Below are 23,766 nucleotides of genomic sequence, written 5' to 3' on the forward strand. Positions count from 1 at the left end.
TCGTGTGTTTCTGGATGTTTTGGCAGCAAAGACAGACAGGCGAATCATTCTGTTCTCTGAAGAGTCATTTGTTGTTTTTTCTGATTATGGAGAATCATAATTGTTCAGTTTTGTTAATTACAACTGTGCCACTAATTCAGTCTCATTTAGAGTTGTAATAAAGGGACACGTCTACAGGGACAACGAGAAGAGTGTGGTGGATGTCATTAGTGAACTCCATCACACACTTTCATCTTGTGCTATTCTAAATTATTTTGCAGGGGGTACAAAATAGAGCCACGATCTAAATATCACAATGATTTTAATGCAGTTTTCATATTACAAAATAATATTTTAGCCTATATTTAAAAGCATCTTGTCGTTGGAATTCAATAAGAGTTTGTCAGTTCAAGAAAAAGTGGCTTCTTGATTCTCAATCAATTCAGAACCTTGATTCAGTGATTCATATCGCTGTACATGACAACTTAAGAGCTCATAAGCTACCAAACTGTTTATATACTTTACGTTGTTTGTCTTGTAATGTAAAGCAGTGTTGTACTTGTCTGACCTGAGCTGCACTAATATGAGTATTTACAGTGTGTTCCGTTGAGACCTCATCATTACACAGCACAGGTGTAAATAAAAGCCCCGCTTTCCTCTGCGAGCACCTTATGGTGAGAATTGATCTGCTTTAAAGTCCCAGGTGGAGAGAGAGAGGGAGGGAAAAGTTGGTGGAGAAGAATTTGATTATCTGCTGTAAAAATGTGTGCAATGAACAGATTTTAATGGCGTGAGACTTGGATGCAGAGGCCAGACGGCCATCACTGCGGGACAGATTAGACAGCGTAATAAGCCCAGATATGCTAAAATGAGTTCAAATTAGCCACAGTTTATGATGCGACACATTTCCTGTCTCCTCTAATTCAAAATATGATATTATGTACTTTAAAATTACACCTTGTTTCCCATAAACATTCTGCAGAACTATTAAGAAACTCACTGGGTTGGGACTTATGAGATGTAGCTAGGGTGTTTTGGCGGTGTGTTGACAGGGTACTCTGGATGGCTGTTAGATGGTTCTTATTTGGTTGCTGGGATGTCCTGGGTGGTTTCTACTTTTTATAAGCTATTTTGGGTGGCTGTATGTAGTTGCTATGTGGTTGATGTAATGTTCTGGGTTGTTGTTATGGGGTTCTGGTTGGTTTCTTCTGTTTGGTTTTTTTGGGTGGTTGCTATGCAGTTGCTAGTGTGTTCTGGGTCACTATGCTGTTGATGGGGAGTTCTGGGTGGTTTCTTCTGTTTAAAAGTTATTCTGGTTGAAGGTTGTAATTCATTATCCAGTTTCTTGGCTATTCTATTTGTTTTGGGGTTTTGGGTGGTTTCAACTGCTTATAAGGTATTTTTGGTGGCTGTACATAGTTGCTGTGAGGTTGATGGGGTGTTCTGGGTCATTGTAAGGGGATTCTGAGTGGGTTGCTTCTGGTATTCTAGGTGGTTGCTGTGCTGATATGGTAGTCTGGGTGGCTGTATGTGGTTGCTCTGTGGTTGATGGGGTGTTCTGGGTTGTTGTTATTGGGGTCTGGGTGGTTTCTTCTGTTTGGTATTCTGAGTGGTTGCTTAGTGGTTGTTATGCAATTGGTAGGGTGTTCTGGGTCATTATACTGTTGATGGGATGTTCTGGGTGGTTGTTCTGGTATTCTGGGTGTTTAAAGGTTATTCTGGGTGGTTGTAGGTGGTTGCTGTTCAGTTGCTGGGGTGTTCTCTGTGGTTTCTTGGGGTGTTTCTGTTGTTTCTAAGGTATTTTGGGTGGGTTTCTTCTGTGTTTATATGGTATTCTGTGTTGGTATGGTATATTGGGTGGCTGTATCTGGTTGCTTTGCGTTGAAAGGGTGTTCTGGGTTGTTTCTTCTGTTAGGTATTCTGGGTGGTTGTGTGCAGTTTCGGGGGTGTTTTGGGTGGTTTCTATGTGTTTTTGGGTAGTTTCTATTGTTTATAGGGTATTCTGGGTGGGTGTAGTTGTAACCACCCTGTGCAGTTGCTGGGGTTTTTTGGTTGGCTGCCAGAGGATTTTGGTTGGTTTTGACTGTTTATCAGGAATCCTGGGTGGCTGTTAGGTGATTAATATGTTGTTGCTAAGCTGTTCTGGGTGGTTGATTGGTGTGAATTTTCCATGTCCGTTTGAAGAGATAACCACAGCAACTGATAAGCAGTACAATAGTACACTGTTATTTGACTTGCTTCAGCTGCTTATTGAACTGGTCTTATATTAATATTTATTTTACTTACTTTACATGTACACAAGTCACTGTTTAATTCACAACATCTATAGGGGCATTTCAGCACACAGTGTGCATGAAACTTTATTATGGGCTTTATTTACCACACGGATCAAATGTTCTACACATTCAGCGTGATCCGTCTGATGTCAGTAGGCGGAACACATTAGCAAATGAGAGCAAATTAATTTGCTGCATGTGAATGGAGTCCCTCAGCTGGCATTCGCCGGGGCAAATCTAGCCGCTCTCGCTAATGTAGTTACCAAACTCTCGCCTAAAGCGCTTGTCATATTATGTGACAAGACAAATAGATTAGACTCAGACTGTCCCTGGAGCTGAGAGGCGGAGACAGCAGCGGAATACCTAAACAGCCAAACAGGTGCAGCCTCCTGATAGGATGCGCAACAAACTAAAGTTTGGGGTATGAAGACTGTATTTGTGGGGATCAGTTTTCATTTAACTTGGACTAGTAAGTACCCATCTACAAACCACCCAGAACACCTTAGCAAACATAAGGCATGACACCGCATAGCATCAGAATGAGTTTTCACAGTCAAAAACTACTCACATTTTCTTTGTAAAAAGGTCTAGTTTTGAACTGTGACTTTACCCATTTAAGTTCAGTGAATATGCAAATGACGCATCTTAATAAATAGACATTTAGCATATTTTAAAAAAAAAATAATTTAAATGCCAAATAAAATACTACTTTATTGCAATGTTTAGTTGTTTATTTAAAAAAAAAAAATTCTCAAGGTAGTTTATTTAATATTCAGTATAAAACTTTGAGCATAAAGGTAAACATGCTCCTTTACCCTTTTAAGATGGAAAACCCCTATTAAATGATAATTAGAAAACATTTAATTTAATATTACTGATATTATAAATTAAATTTTTTTTCCAATTTCACCAAATAGTTTTTATGCCTGTAGAAATGATCGTAATGATCATACTGTATGTATGCATCTTTCAAAGATTTTCCAAACAATATTATCATCCTTAGCATTCATCTCTTTTCCGAGTGTCATCATATTTGTCATCAGTCAACATTCAGTGCTTTCATGTGCTCCCCCGACTTCCCGTGGAGTCGCAGACATTAGCGGCGCAGCTGAACACTGGCAAATGACTTTGACAAACAGCCTTTCTGGAGCATGTGGCGCTGAGCAAATCTCCCAGAGAGATCCTTCAGAAGGCATTTGCTGGTGGGGGGAGGTCTCATAGGCAAACACACCTCCGTCAGGGGACATTTGACATGACAGGAGGACATAATGGAGTCACACAGGACAAAATCATAGTTTTGGCAGCCCCGCTGCTGAGACGATGTGAAGGGGAAGAGTTATTGCATTAACGACAAGTGTGGCACCCTTCATTTTAATCTCTTACGTCTGTGTGAATGTTGAGCATCTGTTTTTGTTGGAATGTCTCTGGGTGTTTGTTTTGTCCATACAATGAAAATCAGTGGGGTTCAATCGATGTTGTTTTGGGCTCTATTGACTTTTATTGTGTGGACAAAACTGCATTAGTTCTTCAAAATATCACAATATATCATTTTGGAGCTCTAGTTTCTACCAGGTGGCCCCTGTGCTCCCATGTAAAAGAGTCTGATATGGCAGTAACATTGGTGTAAAGGTGTGGTCACATTTACATAGCTTTCAAAAATTTGCATGCAGAATCTCAAAATTCCAGTAGGATTCTGCTGGATGCAGAGTTTTGCGTGAGAGCGAATGATTTCCCCATATAAATTTTACTAATTTTCAAGTTGGTCTAGCAGAACACAGTTTTGTTTAAAAGTGGTTTCTTTGTGAGCTATGCTTCATATATTGCTACAACAATAGTCAATGGCCTTTTTTTGTGTGAAATTTTAGGCATTGTCCTTTGAGATACATTTCATCGCAAACATTTCAACATGTACGTACTGTAACAGCATAGTGCATTACAGTTGTGATGTCAGAACTTGTAGCACATTTACATATTATTCGCCCATATTTACACATCTCAACAGCTATTCCGCAATTTGGTGGGCGAATTTCATATGCAAAAAAATAATTTGCATACTTAGGCACAGCAGCAAAAAGAGCCATTGTACTTCTTTTAAGCAGTTCCACCAGGGCTTTTTGAGACTTTTCTGCAATCAAAATGTCTATTTTTTTTTTTTTTTTTTTTTTTTTTTTTTTAGAATGCCACATTTACCATGTTATAAATGACACTACATATAATAGTAATACAGGAGAGAAAAATGTAGAAATTTGTTTATTGTTGGGGTTTTTTGTGGCGTTTTGTGACTATTTTGCAGTTAAATGGCAAAATAAACTGGATCACAAAAAAAGCTTGTTGTGCTCCATGGAAAAACTGGAGGGACAGTTTAAGGGTGAATTCTTCCATTTAATAAATTGAATTATGACTGTTTTGGGGGCAAGAGATGTTAAGTGGACTTGAAGGGGACAAAATTAAATGCTACGGACGTGTAGAATGTGTCCCCCTCAGCACGGATTTTAAAAAGTTGATTGGATTGAGGTTATTCTGCTGATAAGAGTAAAATGAGAATAAACGCAAGAGTAAGACATTTAGGTGCGGCTTGGTTATCGTCTCGAGCGAATGAGATAACAGCCTTTTTAAGCGTCCAGCATAATAACCATCGCCATCATTCTGCCATGTTAAATAGGCTTCATCCTCGTCCACACAGCTGAAGGCCGAAAGAAAGAAAGTTTAAGCTGTGCTAAGCAAGGCTAATCGAACTAGCTCCTTTACAGCCCTGGCTGCCTTTCCCAGAGCGCTTTGTGTCTAGTCCTTCTTGTTTTTTCCCTCATGTCGCTCCGTGCGAACTGCCCTTTTCAGATGCCCTATTGGAAAACACTGAGCATTATTTTAAGTTCACAACCTACTGTTAGTGTGGATTTGTGTATGTGTGTGTGCAAATAGTCTATAGCCATGAGCTACTTGACGTTTGCGCTAACATGAAACCTTTGTGAGCATGTTCTCTCACTACTAGTGCCACACAAAAGAGCAGAACCCACTTGAAAACCAAGGCTGTACTTCAAAAACCCTTGGCCATCAAACGAGACGTTGCAAACGTTAGTTACCTGCCTCGCTGTCTGCTGTCTGCACATAAAGAGCTAGTTAGCTGATCGCCTACAGCTAATTTGGTTGAAAGGCTAATGGCTCGTTTGCAGGAATCAGTGTGCGCACACCTCTCGGAAAACTGGGATTCCCATATCCAGTCATACTTTTTCCTGCTTTCATGTTTTTTATTCTCATGTTATTCCCAATAGTGTCTAGTTAGCTGCAAGATATTTGAATTAGCCTCATGTTTTTCTCGTTCACTGATACGTTGATTGATATTTTAGTACCAAGTACCATGTTGTTTGAACTTCAGATGTTGGCAGAAGGTGAAATGAAGACAAAATGTGATTATTTTGCATTAAGATACATGGCAAACACTTATACTGGATAAATTTATTGAAATAGAAAGTGTATTTATAACTGACTTTTCTCTCATTTTGTCCAGGACCTTGTATTTTTTATTTTTTTTATTTTTTCAGCTTCGTGTTTAAATATTTTATGTATTAGTTTAATATATTATATATTCCAATCAGATCAATGAATTCAGGGTTCATCTAAGTAGAACATTTCCAGAATGTTCATAAGAACTTCTAGCTTTCAGCGCTAATGAAAACACCTTGGCACACCAATTTTCCATCTGTCAGTCTTGAGGTTTTAGCTCCTCTCATGAAACTCAACTCAAGCTAATATCTGCATGTCAGAACTTGTACATTATCATGGAACACTTTAATGAAACCCTCATTTACGTTGAATCCAACAAAACCTCTGCTGAGCAGGACACCACCCCATCATCAGCTCCATTTCTTCCTGGGTCACAGCATCTCTGCTCAAAACCTCAGCGATTACTTTCCTGATAAGAAAGAGTCTTAATGGGGCTCCTCACATCAGGCTATTTATCTTGTCGCCGAGTCTGTCATTAGACCCAAGAAAGAATTGTACGTTCTCTATTTTTGAGAATCAGAAAGCTTTTAACATATCTGCTCTGTGCTTATCGCTAATTGCTAAGCAACATTCTGACTGAAAATTGTCACTGAATACAAGATAGAATGTACTGAAAAAACAAAATAGAATGTGATCAGGATCAGGAATATATATATATATATATATATATATATATATATATATATATATATATATATATATATATATATAATAAATGTCATGCATTATTATAATTAGTTGTGTTTGCGAAAAAACAGGCAGAAAAAACTTATAGACTTCCCATGAATGAGGTACATATGGGACCCAGTCTTTTCACACAACACCTAGAACACTTGGGCAACCGCATAGCAACACCCTGGTAACCACCTAGAACACCATATCATTCGCTTTGGGCAAACAACTCTTAGCAACTGCACAGCAATGATTGTAAATGTCTCAAAACACTTAAGCAATGGCAATGCCTTGGTAACCACCCAGAACACCTTGGAAATTTCACAGCAATGCCCCGGAAACATCCCAGAACAGCATAGCAACTGCCTAGCGACCAGAATAGCATAGCCACATTCCAACAGACTTCCGGTTAATAACTATAAAACTCCCTAACAACACAAACAACCACTCAGAACAACTATCAAACTGCATAGTAACACCCTAGCAACCACTCACAACACCGTGACATCATGGCGGTGAGTTTTACATGAGCAAACTCTATTCAGATCCGTCTGATCCACCCTGAAGCGATCGATCCCACACCTTACAAGAAGACGAAGACGTGCAGATTGCCTACAGAGGGATTCTGGGGAGTGGAATGGTATTTCTGTTAATCCATCATGATTCTGTCGTATTTGTCAGCTGAAATAGCTCCATGTGCTCTTTAAAGACGGCGCACACGAACGCCGGCATTATTGATCTAGACGAGCGCACTGTTTATTCCAAATGTTTGTGATCGCTTCAACAGCCGCTTGAGTTTGATAAATAGATCTGTAAATGCAGGCTATAATTTAACTGTTGAAAATGCCGTCAGCACTGCGGATCCTCCAGATCTCTGCCTCTAGAAAGATGAGGAAGAAGATTCAAATGAATTTTTAAATATCTAATTTGAATTTTAGCATTCGTAGACAAACAACAAATAAATTATACATGTTAGCAATATACCGCGTCAAGTGTATAGTGCGGGTACGGAAATATAACTAATTAATGCTCCGATTCCAATCATTTTGCATTTGTAGTAATAAAAACAGCATAATGTTTTCATAAATGTTATGAAGGTGAACAGTTGGTGTATGAGTCATGCTGTTTATCATTTAAATTTCAGTGTGTTGCAGCGCAGTAGTCTCGTTCTCGGCTCTGAGGCAGTTGAGTAAGGTAAGGTCTTCTGCGTCTAACCTTAGTGCATGGGTTCGTATGAAGAACGTGACGCACGATCAAAACAACTCATTTACCGCAGCGCGGGACCCTGCGGCCCCACGGCAGCTGTCTTAGCAATCATATGGTTTCTCTCGTCCCTTGTCCCCGCTTGTTTGTGTTGGTATTGTTTTTGCGGCGTGTAATAATGCCTCTTATGTCCTGTGGTGTTTCAGTAAATGCAGCGGACTGCGATCATGTTTGTTTATTTATAAAGTGCATTTTATTTAGGCTACAGTGATTATTCAAAGTGCTTTAGAGGAGCAATATAAAAAACAAACGTCAAGCAATAATAAAAGAATAAATAAGATTTTATGGAAGAAATAAAAGTTTCATGTAAAGATGAATACAATTATTAAGATATTGAAATAATAATTAAAAAAAATATGTTATTGAATATGTGTATATATATATATATATATATATATATATTCAATAACATATTTTTTTATTGTTCTTTCATTCAGTTTTAAAGTTGACTTGTCTTAATACAAATATATTTATTATAAAATACTTTTTAATTTTTAATTCAATTTTTTTAAACCTGTTTATTCTTTCATTTATATTTTTTTACTTGACACTTATCTTAATACAAATATTTACTTTTAAAATAAAATAAAAAATATTTAATATATAATTTAATTACTAGTTATCATATGTAATATATATTTTTTCCTCTTGAAAGTAACAGTTTACTTAATATATAATTCTAATGTCTATAACATATATTTTGTCATTATAATTAAGTTGTTTAATTTTCCATTTTCAATTGAATCGATCTTTACAAAAAACTTTTTAAAATTAATTTGTTCTTTCAAAATTAATTTATTAATTTCACTAAAAATTTATAATTTGAAAAATATGTATGTAAATGCTTTTAAATAACATAATTATAATGCAAATTACAGAATTATATTTATCAATATGCTACAATTTCTCAAGTATCAGGCTGCAACCACCAACAGGTTCGTCTTTCTATTTGCGGTTCTTGTAATTTAGTGCTCGTTAATTCCAGCACTTGTGGTTGTGCCAGCTGGTTTCATATTTTATTCTGGATCTGTGCCACTCGAGACCAGCCGGTCTCATTAATTCAGTTTCCGTAAACATGCAGGTTTCCTGGTGTTAAATAATGCGATTAGTGCCCAGTAGGCCAATTCAGATGTTAGCCACAGAGTGGACGTCATTTTCTCACAGCAGTTGTTGAATCAAATTACATATGTGTCAATGTGTGTGTGCGTGCCCGCACTTCCATGGTTAATGGGTCTTCATGCATTTTCCCTCACTGCCAGTATCCATGGTAACGACAGGTCTATCATCGCTGTCGGTTGAGAGGGTCTTGAGTGGAAATGATGGACCATCTCCATGCGCTTCAAATGACATACCCGCCCTCAAGGCACAGAGTCACCACACAGCAGTGTATATACTGCCCCCTATTGTCTAAAGATGACATTACTTGCATTTGTACTAGGCGGTAATGTGTGGATGACCACAAGTATGAGAAATAACAATAGTGATGCTTGACTTAGCCAGTACAACTTGGTAAATAGCAAGAAAGTACCTGAAGAGAAGTCATAAATGATTCAGGTTTTTTTTTTTTTTTTTCAGTGTACTGTTGCTTTAAGTCACTCTTTGATTCCACACTCTCCCTCAAGAGTGAAGGGAGATTGAACGGAGCATGGAGAAACCTGTTGAGGAGCACTGGAGCAGACCTGGGAAATATATACGAGCGTGTTGTAGAATTCATTTTAACTGGCAGCTTCAGGCAATCAGACTGATTGCATTTTCAAGTGTTGTGGGTCGACAACGGAAACGATTTTGCAGGAGGTCTGGGTGATTCACACGCTGAGCTCTGCTGCCATCTGTTGGACACTGCTTCCATTTAGCAGCTTTTCATTTTTATTGGACGATGGTCTAAAACAAGTGGTCATTGATGGTCATTTTACGAGGGCATTTAAATGGATTGACGACCTATAACTATCCAGTGTTGAAGCTACTTTTAACATTTAGTTTCTCATGCTAGAAGCTGTTAATCATTTAAAGTAGCTAAATAGAACAAAGATTACACTGCAAGCTACTAACAAAAATTATAAAACTAGGAAAAATTATATTTTCGAAAATGCGCTTTGTCATGCTATACATTCTTTTTGGAAAATATAGCTTGTTAATGGAAATGCAACATTTGCTTCTAAGAAATGAATTAAGTTTCATTTTATAACTATTGCCAACAAGAGTTGTTCTTCCTCCATTGCAACTAAACCTCTGTTCATTTCACCCCTACACAGTTCAGCTTAAGTCTGCTCAATTCTGTCATTTCCATCCTGTCAAAGAAAAGAAATAAAAACTCTGGCTGTCATAGTTGTCAATAGAGATCAATCAATAGAGCAGCTGTGCAACGAGAAACTATATGTTTTAAAGACAGGCAGCTGGTCTTAAAACTAATGCCTCCAGTTTGCTTCCAATCACTGTGCTTCGAAAATAAATCCTTGAATCTTTGATCTTGCCAGAATCAATCACACACGATCTAGGACAGAAAACATGCAACGAATCACCTTCAACGGGTCTTATTCATGAAAATACTATGAAAGTGACTTAATTTAAATTAATAAATCCATTCTTATTCCAAATCGTCGCTTTGAAATGAACACAAAACTGTATATTTTGTAGGTTTTACATATATATAAATTTACCACCAAAATTGATTCTGCTCGTGTTCCATGAATTAAGGTGATAAAATTTTGATGAAGTGCTGAAATTGAGCTGCATTCAACAGGAAGTTTAGTAAAGCAATTGCATGCTAGATAAGCAGAGATATATCATAAAAGGTGTTGGGTTTACGTTTGTGTACTTCAGTCTTTCATGCATGATATTATACAGTATCACTTCACTTCTGAGCCACAGCCACACACATGCATGCATGTTGATATCTTGACTCAGTGTTTATTCATGAACTGATAAACCAGCAACGGTGACGCATTCAGTATATACTGTTTATCAAAGCATAACGGCTGCTGTGCCTTTTACATTTTAGTGAAAAATCCCATGACTCTGTGCATCTGGATTCATGAAGCAGCTATTATTGTGATAGAAACTGCCCGGATTATTATCCTAAGTGCTGAAATGCGCAATGAAAGGCGATCTGGTGCTGACATCAGATGCAGGTCGCACTGGGACTATTGTTTGTCCGAGGGAGGGAGTTTGGGGCCAGGAAGTGCATAACATCCCAACAGCGCCAGTCCTCTTCAGATGTCCTGATATAAAGGGAGAGACAGATTACTGGGGATGTCATAGTGCTCGACACCATTTCTGAAGAGATCATTGATGCTTTTCCATCTCTAGTAACCAGAAGATCAAGTCTGTATTGGCTTATTTGGGGCCATTAAATTTTTTTTTTTTTTTTGGACATCTAGAATACTTCAAAATGACATTTTAAGTGTAACCAAGCAAGCCGAGAAGGTTTTTCTATGTTCTTCATTTCACTATTGATGAGTTTTTGATTTAACATCATGGTACGGATCACATGCACCATCTCCTTCAGCACCGACGAAGAGCCAGTTGGTCGCTCGCGCCAAGGCAGCTTCGACGATCACTACAAGCGCGTAGTGTGGTCAAGAGATGGCGAACATGGCATGTACCAGGAAGAGGGTGACGATCCGGACACATACGATGGGACGGAAGAAGAAGAAGTGCCCGATATCAGCCTTGCCACGTTTTTTGGTGGCTGCTCCCTCCATGGTGCCAACCACGTCTTCGTGGAGGACAAGAAGTTCAGCATCCGCCGGGGCTTGTGGGCGGCGGTCTTCCTGTTGGCGATCGCTATGTTCCTCATGCAGGTGGTTGACCGTGTCATCTACTACCTGCAGTATGACTACGTCACCATGCTGGACGAGCGTAATGCCAAGAACATGACGTTCCCTGCCATCACGCTCTGCAACTACAACTCGTTTCGGCGCTCACAGCTGAGCTACAGCGACCTGCTCTTCATGGGGCCACTGTTGGGATACGAGGACAACATGGCGCCGGGAATCCCTTTGGCGCCAGAGCCCGACAGGCAAGGGTCTCGATTCAGCCTCGCCGAGTTCTTCAATCGCACCCGTCACAGCATGGAAGACATGCTGCTGGAGTGCAATTTTGCTGGGAAGGAGTGCGGCCCGGAACACTGGAGAGAGGTAGGATTGACGTCCGAATGGACTCGTAGTTAGTAGGAGTCGAGTTTTGGCCCCCTGGCGCTCAATCCATTCTCAGCATGTTATTGTGAAGGTGGCTGGCTGACTTTATTTGCGAGAAGATAAATGAACTCGGCACACTTGAGGCATTAGAGAAGATGAATAGGTGTTCTCACTGTATCTAACAGGAATCAGAAGCCATTTATTCTATGTGTTCAGGGTTGCAAATGAAAACAGCATTTCAGACCCCCATTATTACCCTTTGACTGCTCGTGATTGATAATTATACGGTGTAGCTTGCTTTTATGTAACACATTGGCCTGTTTCAAGGCCACTTGAGGGAGCTTTTTCTGTAGACATGCTGCTGAAGTTTTGACATTGTGGAAATTGGTCTCCGGCAATTATTTGCATAGATTTGTCAGATATGATGACAAGGTTATTGTGTGTTGTTGCTCTTTAGGCTTTGTGGCTAGTGTATTTGTAAGGATAAAATTGTTCTGTATGCAGCCTGTTTTCTTAGAATTAACTGCATCAATAATGAAACATCAAAGAAATATCAAAGCTTTAGCAAAGTTATACCATATATATATTATATATATATTTTATTTTATTTTAAGATGACATTTTAATAGCCTATTTTTTTATTCATTTTTATTTATTTATTTTAACATTTGTGTTTCTATTATTTTTTAAATCTTTACTTTTCTGTTACTTTTTTCTTAAAAGGTCCTACTGTATGTATTATTGTATAGGTTTTCATACATGGAGACATATAGCTGCATTATATTTTACTGTAGGAAGGTCCCTTGCAGTGAGATCATCATATTTAGGGCTGCTTGTCATCAAAGCATTTGAAAACCGCTGATATAGGATGCGAGTTTTCTGTGCAGAGTATCGCTCTAGCGTTCTTCCCCCAAGAGCAAGTCTGAGTTTGCAGCTAATCCCTTTACGCTGATGAAAAGAGGGCCGCCTGTCTATGAAATAGGCATTTTGTTTGTCATTGTTGCTGAGCTCAAGGTTTCTAGCCGGCGCTCACGCCATTCGAGATCTCCTGTGAGTCAAGCTCTTATTGAGCTGAGTGAATTATGTGGTGCTTCGCTGTAAAGGCCAAGAATATATCTAGTAGCGCTTACTAAAGAATCGGTTTAGAGCACTTAAGTATATTTAGCCTCTTGCCTGGTAAGTGCATATGGGGTTTTAAACACCACTGGTTGCACTCTGATAAGATGTTTATTATCCGATGCCTCCAATGGGATGTATTATCAACCTACTTAAAAGGTGCAGCATGGATAATCTGCCGCATGCACACAAACAAAGCATTCCATGGCCATTAATACAGTATTATATAATCCACATTTAGTGGTTCAACTAGCATATCAGTTCACATCAGATAGCTCTGCCAGTCAATGCTAGTGTTCTTTGCTAATCTCGACCTCGCCTTTAGTGCTTATTTGCTAATCATTCTTGTGACACTAAGAATGTGAGTTCACTGTGTGCGAGTGTCCATCGATTGACAGATATTTAGAAGAGTGCTGGAGCGGGTCGATAGGAGGCGGTCCTGTGCCAAGCAGACGGGCTGCTCATCTTTCCTTCCCGGGGCAGAATTTGAGTCCCACTTCCTCCAGCTCTATTAGACATGGATCTTTTTTCACCACCAAAGCACAAGCTAACATTTCGCCCTTCTGCACGCCCAGCCATGCACACAGAGTATTATTAAACACACAAATGTATTTTATTGTGTACTAATGTTTTCCGTTTGTGTAATATTACAAATTTCCTTTCTGACCTATTTATTATACTTAAAAACAATTCTACAGCCATCAAGACAACAATAAAATGTGTGTTCTGTGTCGGAAGGTTGTTTTGTGAGCCATTTAGTTGACACCCGTGTTCTGTGTCGGAAGGTCTGTTTTTGTTTTGTATATTCCACCAACCGCCAATTTACCCAATAGTATTTTGACACCCGGGTTGCCAGTTGCCAGAAAACACAACAAAAATCAACCAGAACTAAAAAACCAAGTCAAAGAACTAAACCCTAAATAAAAAAAAAATCCACAAAAACAAAAGGAGAATTATAATGTCATCAGCTTACAATTTAAGGTTTGTCACCTTTTGTTTGTCACCTAATCCCTCCTTCCCTCCTTAGTTACTGTTGTATGTCACAAGCCATGATGCTCTCACATACATGTTCTAGCAGTGAAAAAAAATTGCGCAAGCAAGGAAAATCCACACAAGCATATTCAGTGCAGGTTACTTCTGGTATTAAGCTTTCAAATTTCAAATTTCAAAATTCAAATCCCCGCCCCACACGTAGGCTACGTACACAACCATGGCAACGACGATCGTTGAAACAAGTGAACATGACACAAGCATATTCAAAACAAAAGCAACACATAAGCTAAACAAAGCAAAATCAACATTACTCACCTATCAAGAAGAAACAACGCAACCTTGTCAAACCATTCAAACCCCTCCAACTCCCTCAACCACCTCAAACACTCTACGATATTTACTTGGGCCCTACCTCTTGCCTGATCATAACCCTTCTTTTCTTTTTATTTTTTGTTTCTCTGATCATTCTCTATCATAAGAAGACACGCCCCCTTATGCATTGGCTACAACTGTGTTTTGGGACTCTCTGTGAAGGGTTTTTCAAAAATCACTTAGTGCACCTTTAAAGCCATTTTACAAACAATTTTAATCCCACAAAACTTAATCCACTATCCTTTCTCACAGGAGCAGGCAGGAGAAACAAATCAATTCAAAATTTTAAATTAGTAACCATCTCAACCAATAACTTTCAATATAAATTCTGCACCTTTGATAATCATCCTTTGTCCAGCTGATGAATGATGCTAGAGTAAATCATCCTTTGTCCATGAAAAAAATTTTCCATCATTCATCAAAACAGCTACAAAAAAAGCCAACAAAATATGCTGACCAAGATAAATATCAATACATTTTGATGTGGGCGCTAATATAGTTATCATTACAGTTATCATTCTTGCTGTGAAGGGGCTTCACTAGCCGTGCTAACACTTAGCAACCCTACTACTCAACATATTTTATAATATAAACTAACTAACAAATAAACCCATAAAACTCCAAATCATATCATATATACTGAATTAACCCACACACCATATAATTTTTGCTGAAGGAACCGACGCCACAACTATCCTCAAAATTAGGCTAGTTAAAAAAAAAAAACACAACTATTGAGTGAAAAACAGTTAATTATAGATGTGGAATCAATTTAAGTGGGGTGTCATTTAAGACTCTTACAGACAAAAAGCATGCGGGGCCTAGACTTTATCTGATGCTGTATTTGGTGTCTTATAAGTGTGTGCTAGTGTTTAATTTGACCTTGACTGTATAATCTTAACTTGATCTTCATGGTTTATCGGAGGATAGGTGCTGATGACAGCAGCTCATCTAATATTAACAAGGCCAGAAAACACATTTCACACCAGCTTCTCTCCATCCCTGGCTCGGTTCCCTTCATAACCCTCAAAAACGCTTATGCAGCATTTCGGGAAATGCTAATTCATTGCACAGCCATTTAACGATGATGACAACGATCGCACTGAAAGGTCCCAGCGTTTTGACCGAAGGCTTTGTTGGCGTGTATGTCTAGACTTGAAAAATTCTTTCTTTAAAGACTTCATGAATAAAATAAGACTATCGATCAATTTAAAAAACAAAAAAATTAATCACGTTAACTGCATTATTTCCAGATTCATTGAATGAATGCTGTATAGCAATATGTCATGCGACATAATAATTAGCCTTTAAATTACGAAAATAAAACCCTTTATTATTTAAAAAGGTTGTGTGCAGCTGAAAAACTTTTCTAATACATATTTAATACATAATATTTAGGGGTTGCAAGATGTTGCTATGCAGTTATTTGAGTGTCTCCCAATTGTTGCTTTGTGGTTGCTACGATGTTCTGGGAGGTTTCCAGGTGCGGGTGTTCAGGGTGGTTACAAAGATTGTTGCTAAGGTGTTATAGATGGTGGCTAGGTGCCAAGTTACATGTCAAAACTTTATATTTAGGATTATTGCTTTGTTTAAATGAGTCTCTTTATGTGAAGAATAGTGATAGCGATGCTGCACTAAACAACGCTAATGAATGCATCTGATCTCACTGTTTCATGAGTCTCTTTTAATGTCAGAGTTTTTGTGAATGCATCTGATCTCACTGTTGCTGTCTGAACACTAGAGGGCGCCAGAACACTAAAAATTACACGTTCTCAACAGACTAAAGACTCTAAGTCCATTGAGTGCTGAACTTCATCACAACAATGCATGCACAGTTACAAAAGAAAGAATCAAGTTAATTTGTTTTATAAAATTGTGCAGCCCAATAAAATGAATTTAAAGTATTGCATTGGCTCAAGACTGCCACAGAAAAAACACTTTATTGTTGGATGGAGATTGAATTTGGAAGTTGACAGCATATTGAAGTCAACATGAAATGAGTCCATTTACTTTCTTAATATTATTTCTGGTTTTATATTGCCTGATTCCCTACTGCATTTTATTGTAAAGAAAAATATGTCTGTTGTAAAAAAAAAAAAAATGTGCTGTAATTTGTAGGAACTCTCTAAAACAACTTTCATTTTCAATTTTTTTTATATGTCTAGTTCTAGTACACCATTTAAGTTTAATATAAATATTGATATTTCTATATTAAATATATATGAATATATCATAGCCCCCACATTATTTCTTATTAAATACCTTGATGCTTACAAAAATAAATTATATTGAGTGACAAACAGGCAATGAAAATGAAGACTTTCTTTTTGCTGCTCAGTGATTTATAGAAGAGACATTCCGGTCCTTTCAGGTGCTCTTCCTTGGTATTTTCACGAGATATTTCAAAGTTCAAGTGCAACAGAATGTGGTTCAGATGAGTCGAGACTTCATACAGTCAGTCTGCAGCACAAAAACAATTTGTAAAAAGTTCCTTTCTGCGAGTTTATTGCCCACGCTTATCTTGTTCAGAATAGTGCTGTGAAAAATGCACCTCTGCTTTGTTTACCGCAGTAAAGCCGGAGGTGTACAGATGATCTCCATCGCCAACAGCAACGCACATTGTGTTCTCAGGGTCTTGAGTGAGATGTGGATCTTAGAAAACTGATGACGGCCCTCCCACGTGTGTGTGCAGACGCCACTGAGAGCTTTGATTTACTGTGTGTTTTCACACCTGCCACGAGGGAAAGCAGAGACACCGGATGACTTATTTCAGTGACGGATGTGCCGCATTATCTCCAAGACAATCAACAATTAACCTACACATAGCATGCTATGACGTCCTTTAGGGGTGTGTAAATGCGTGAGAAAGCTTTCCAGTGACATTCAGATGCTTCCAGATATTCGTTAGAGATCTTATTCATATCCATATCTCAATTAAGTGTTCGTAAGTCATTAAGGTGAAAAGCGGGGAAAAAAATAGTGAAAGGATTGAAAGGGGGGGGGGGGGTAGTACAAAAATACAGCAACACAATACATGTATATTTTAAAAAGTGTTGACATTTTTCCCAGCTGTTAGTTGATTGAATCACAGTCAGTGTGAGCCCATGTTGGTTTGAGTGGTACTGAAAACATGATCTTGTGTTTGTGCACATTTTTAGCGAATCAGTCTGAATATACAGCTGGCAGTAATAGGAAGACTAATTAAAAAAAGTAAACTATAACACTTCGATATCTGTGTCTGTGACCATTTACATAGACAAATCAAATATATTGTATAAATTGTTACTGCCATGAGTTATTATTTTAAAATAAAGTCAACTATTAAAAATAAAAGCTGAACATAAGTCCACAAATAAAATATATTGTATAAATTGTTACTGCCATGAGTTATTATTTTAAAATAAATGTAAAATGTAAAACTTAATGAGATTCATACTAGAGATTCTGCACATAAATGCATGTTAAAATATGGGCCAAAATATTGAAAAGTAAAAAATGGGCTCTAAAAATGAAGTGACCCCAGTGAAATGGGGTAAAGAGGGTGAAAATCCCATAAATGTCTCTAATTAGGAGGAGTGTGAAACATGGGCCAGACCTGACACCGAAATGTGCCAATAAGCACTTATCATGGCTAACTGGCTCGTTACTTAATCACTAATGGCTTTTTAATGTTTTCATCCGTCATATTGAGTAAAGAATATCCAGAAGCCATCTGAAAAGGTAGAATTTGTGGTGTTTGGGTTGAGGATGTGAAAGCATTCATGTTTTTTTTTTTAAACTCACCTTTCACCCGCTTCTAACTGAGACAGATAAACAAAGATCTGCAGCTCAGATCAATTGTAGAGAGCCAGAGAGGCTTGAATTGTAGTATCTGAGTGCTTTCAGGAGTCTGATTATACGTTAAAGGCCAGAGAAGCGTGTGTTCATGTATAGATGTGTTTTCCTACTTGTTTATGTTTGTATACTTGCTTAAGGGGCGTGCTGAAGTAGTTTTCTGATGTGGATTGCTTTCCACAGAAATGGAAAGCACTCACAAGATTGCCTTTCTGAGATCTCAGCGCACAAGTTACAAGATATGAATCCGCTAGGAGACTTTTTGAAAGGAACCAGAACTAGTCATTTGACAGTTTATTGATTTTATAGTTTTCATAGCTCTTTTGAGACATTTTAGCAGTTTTTTTTTTTGAGTAGTAAATAAACTTGATTCTGTTTGTCTGTGAAATAACTGGAACTTATGAATTTTCTCATAGAAATTTAGCACTTTTTTGTGTGCTGAATTAGACTTTCAAGAACTAGTGTATCATTTATTGATAGATTTTTTTTTATTCATATATACAGTATATATTGTGTTTGTTCATTTATGTTATGTGCTTGTTTTATTTTCATTTTGTGTACTCTGATGTAATTTACTATGTGAAGGGCCTTGAAGAACTATATATATATTTCATATTTTATTTATTTATTTATTTTACTACATTTAGTTTATTTAAGAAGCTCAAGCCGGACTCATTAACCACTGGCTGATCTGTTTGTAACACTGTATTAAAACGATTCTCGTCAGACTTTATTTAATAAGGTCCAGTCCTCTCCATTAACAAACCATTAACTCCAGCTCTTGTTTCAATAAACTCCTAATTATGCTGGTTATTAATAGTTTAGTTAGTAAGGTATTTGTTAAGTTGAGGAACTGGTTAGGATAAGGGATGTAGAATATGGTCATGCAGAATATGTGCTTTATAAGTACTAATAAACAGCCAATATGTTATAAATAGGCATGCTAATAAACAACTAGTTAATAGTGAGAATTGGTCCCTGTACTAAAGTGTTATCATGATTCTATTTAATGAGCTCAGCTGTGTAGTGTAGCAGACATTCTGAAGAAAAAAAAAGTTTTCAGTAAAATGCTGGAGTGAAATGAAATTCAAAGGGCTGTTGGTTGGATGTGAACAGGATCAGTGACGGAAGTGATTCGGATATGAAGTCAAGCAGGTGCTGAAGTCTATCAGCCACACATACAAATACACACAAGTGTGTGTTTCCTGCAGGGTGAAGTCGATACGTCTTGCCTCATTACTCTTGCTCTGTATGTTTCTGACAACTGCTGTTATCCGCTTTCCCTCCACACACACATACACACACACACACACACACAGATGACACACACACCTGGAGCCGTATTAACACACACTTGGACACACACACACACACCACTCATCACACATAGCAGGTGTACCTGGTAGATGGCTTGTGTTGATGGGTGAATAGCACAAATTCTGTCAAGAATGTGTCATGGCTTGTGTTGATGGGTGGATAGCACAAATTCTGTCAAGAATGTGTCTGGCTCATATTTCTCCTAAAATCAAAAGAGGAAAACAAGAAATTATATGTGACTCTGGACCACAAAACCAGTCAATTGTCATCTGCTGAATAAATAAGCTTTCAATTGATGTATGGTTTGTTATTATAGGACAATATTTGGCTGAGATACAACTATTTGAAAATCTGGAATCTGAGGGTGCAAATAAAATCTAAATATTGAGAAAATCGCCTTTAAAGTTGTCCAAAAGAAGTTGTTAGCAATGCATATTACTAATCAAAAATTAAGTTTTGATACAGTATATCTACAGTAGTAAATTTACAAAATATCTTCATGGAACATGGTCTTTACTTAATATCCTAATGATTTTTGGCATAAAAGAAAAATCAATTATTTTGACCCATACATATTTGCTACAAATATACCCCAGTGACTTAAGACTTGTTTTGTGGTCCAAGGTCACATATCTGATATAGATCATATTGAATCTATATATCAAGACTAAATAATTGTAGTCTTGATGCAAACTATCTTTATCGTATTTTTTTTAAATATGACCTTGAAACATTATTTAATTGCACCGTTATATTTTTAAACTGCATCTGTAAAGCTGATCTGTCCTTATGAGCAACAACCGTGAACGATTCTCTTTTAATGTGATCATTCATGTTGAGTTGAATGAGGTTGATGCTTAAGGCTTGATGTTATTTGACATTACAACGTCCAAGTTCATCCACTGTGAATACTATAAAGTGACATCTACAAAACCTTCTCGTTTAGTCATTCAGTTTTGATGAAATATGTTTTTGGTTTTAACTTCAAAGTCTGACTTGAGCTTCATTTCTATTAGTGTTCGCCTTGCTGTAACAGAAGAGAGACCTGAGCAACCTTCGGCGTGACTTTGGAAATGAACCAGGCCCCATTATATAGTCCTAATTCAAAGACAATTTTGAGATCAAACAAACTTAAATAACTCCTGGTGGGGCACAAGAGAAGACGGCAGAAATTGCTGATATTCACGGTCACCTGAGGTGAAAAACTCTAAAAATAAAATTGAGTTTAAATGTAAGCATGGCACCGACAGAGATTATTGCATCTGGGGGCAAGACTTTGATGTCCCGCTGCTCTGAAAAACTGACAACACAGACTGCTGGGAATTCTGACCTGTAGCGAGGTTGACGCAGATCTGTGCGTTAGAAGCAGCTGTTTATCTTTAAGAGGCTCTCAGGGAATTCTGGGAGAGTGACAGTGTTATTTATTGCAGAGATTGTTTCTGGAGATGTTTCTTTACTCGTGCATGAGTTACTGCTGCTTGTTTTTAAGGTTGGTCATGTGAACAAGATTCATATCGGCAGTGAGTGAGAGCAGCTGACCTATGCGAATCAGTTCAAGCTGCTTGAGAGTCATTCATCAGAAGCGCCTCACTAACACACAGATTCGCTCGCAGTGATGCTTTTTCCTTGTTTCTTTCTAACTCTGGATTTTTCAGACCTTTTCAGTTTTATGAGATTTAGGGATCATATATGCATTCCTAATGTTGGGTTCCTTTCAAAATGTTAGATTGCTTCAGAAGTTAGTCAGATACTTCACCAGACAATTTTTTTTTGATATTGCAATCACCATAATCGTCCTAACCTAGTTAGGCACCATTGTGCAGCTTTTGTTCTCTACTTGAACATTATTTCTCTTGTTTTGAATGTTTTGAACAATCTCTGTCATTGTTTCGAACATTCATCTTTCTCTGTTCAAACGTGTTACAAATCCTTTCTCTGTAAATCAGACGTTTTGAATGTCCTATCAGTTATAGAATTGGAACATTCTGCTTTTCATTTCAAAGGTTTTGAACATTCCATTTATTCAGTTGTTGTTTTTTTATCTCCTGTTTTAAGCATTTAAAACTATTTTTCTAATAATTAGAATTTCCAGATCTTGAACATTCTTTAGCAGTTTTGAATGTTCTTTTCTCCAAATTCAGCCATTTGATCATTATCTCCGTTTATTAGAGCCTTTTCCAGTGTCTTTTCAATTTGAACGTTAAGTGAAAATGTATCTCATTATGAATGTTTTAAACATACTTAAACCTACAATTTCTATCTCCTAATTCAAATATCATGAACATTTGTTTTTATCTTAAAATGTTTTTAATGTTCCTTTCAATATTTTTTCTATTTAAACATCTTAAAATATTGTTTCTCCTGATTTGAATGTGTTCTCTGTTGAATCAAACATCTTGAACATTTTATTTCCTGATTCAAACAGTATCTTTCTGAACTGGCACGCTTTGATAATTTCTCTTGTATTTGTTCACTTGATTCAAATGTCATAACCATTCTTTCCCCTGATTAAATATATTTAGATATGAATCACATTCTTTAGGTTTCCTGATAAACGTACAGCGCAGCTCATTAGGTTTAGAGAAACAGTCTCTCTCTCTCTCTCACTCATGTTTTCTGTTTCTGGCTTTGTCCATGATTTATTCTGTCCTTTCATCCACTGCCGCATTGTCTAGCATTTTATTTCTTTTCCTTCATTCTCTTTCTCCTCTCGTATACCATTCTTTCCATAAAACTGAAGCTCCTCTGCCATCATCTGAACTAAATTGTCTCTTTTTTTGGATGTGAGAGTCGTCTCCGTGCACAGCTGCAGAGTCTCCGCAGAGGACACTTGGCATCAGCCTGGGTGCTGATATCGGCAGCTTTCCAGATCACTAAAGCATACACTAGTAGGGTACTGAGGACTGGGTTTAGTATGCAGAACGTTACATAAGAGCGGGACCGTCAAACCAGCTGTGATACTAGTTTACAGTGTCTGGCAGAATCTGTTATTTAAATGTGTAATTTACTTGGTTAATTTGTAAATGGGATCTCTTTTAAAATCTCAATTATTTCTCATAGATAGCACTTCATTTCATGAAAAATGATTCTTGCAATATATAATAATGAATAAGTAGAGTTTAGGATGAGATTTCAAAGATATCTGGATTTGGGATCAGATTTACCAAATATTCCAACAAAATTCAATATTCAATTCTCATCAAACTGCTATCACTCAAAAAAATTCTAGATCTGTATTCTTGCAGTATAACAACTATTGACTCATTTGTGTCTATTTGTTTGGAATGAAAGATTGAAGTCAGCGAAAGACAAACTTGAACAGACTCCATTGTGGGATGGAAAATTAAAGTTGCATTTCAAAAGATGAAGAAATCAAACTTCATCAAATTCAGTTTCCCTCAAGAAGTACAGCGGCTTTTATTTAGGCAAGAAGTGCCTTACTTTTGCTGGAGAAATCAATGAGCTATCATTGTAATGTTTGCCATTTCATTCCCAAATGGAAGAAGCTGCATTGCTGTTGTGCTTTCTGTTTTCCCTTTGTTCACCGTGAAATAAACCACTAGACCCCATCAAGGCTATTTTGGGCTGCAAACAATTTTCCCCATAAAATGCAATCTCAGTTGTGGCTCTGTCATGGTTTTGCTCTTCGAGGCTCTTCCTAAACCCACTGGTCATCTGCTAGAGGTGACTATAACTCAGCTAGCAGATTAATACCGTAACTTGATTGGCATTACTTTGAACTTACAATTTCTGCAATGTACTGTATGGTACCGTTTTTAACATATGTTCTGATTTGTACCAAGACAGACCTTCTCTTGTTGTTTTTTTTTTTTTTAGTGTTAAAATGTCTTGTTTTGCATCCCAGTGTAATGTTGTGTAAAGAATGCAACTCTTATGGGTCATTTGGTTGCCTTTCAGCCATTATAGAAGGTTCACTTTGGGCCTTAGAGCACTGAACCATTTTATACACAATTGAAAGCACTGCTTTTTATTTCAGGCCAAAAGGGGATGTTTACCCTTTCTTACAAAAGAGCAGTGCATGTCCATTTAAGAAGCTGTGAACATATATATGGTATATATATATATATATATATATATATATATATATATAAAAATAAGTTTTAAAAAAAATTTAGCTTATTATTTATCTTCCAAAGAACTTGCACCAACCCTTTTAGATATTTTTCGATCCTCACCAATATGATGAAATGTTTTCCAATCTTTTAGCCCCCTTCAGCATCAAAAAGAATACATCGTTCCTCTACAGCAGCAAACCACGTGGAGTTATTTTCCCCCAAAAATGAATT

General features: G+C 37.4%; 1 protein-coding gene across 3 annotated transcripts in view; it reads left to right on the forward strand.

Moving 5' to 3' along the window:
* The window catches only part of LOC109056912 (acid-sensing ion channel 1B), a 144,973-nt gene that overhangs the window by 93,642 nt on the left and 27,565 nt on the right, over positions 1–23,766 (forward strand). Inside the window, exon 1 of one of the 3 annotated variants that reach the window (XM_042750002.1) lies at positions 10,759–11,827. The exons of 1 other annotated variant lie outside the window; for it this stretch is intronic. In XM_042750002.1, the coding sequence (XP_042605936.1) occupies positions 11,165–11,827 (663 nt within the window). In that variant the 5' untranslated portion in view covers positions 10,759–11,164. Of the gene's footprint in view, positions 1–10,758; positions 11,828–23,766 lie in introns of those variants that run through there. One more of the 3 variants, XM_042750000.1, reaches the window with a different exon arrangement.

This window comes from Cyprinus carpio, chromosome B22 (assembly GCF_018340385.1).
Source record: "Cyprinus carpio isolate SPL01 chromosome B22, ASM1834038v1, whole genome shotgun sequence".
Lineage (NCBI taxonomy): Eukaryota > Metazoa > Chordata > Actinopteri > Cypriniformes > Cyprinidae > Cyprinus > Cyprinus carpio.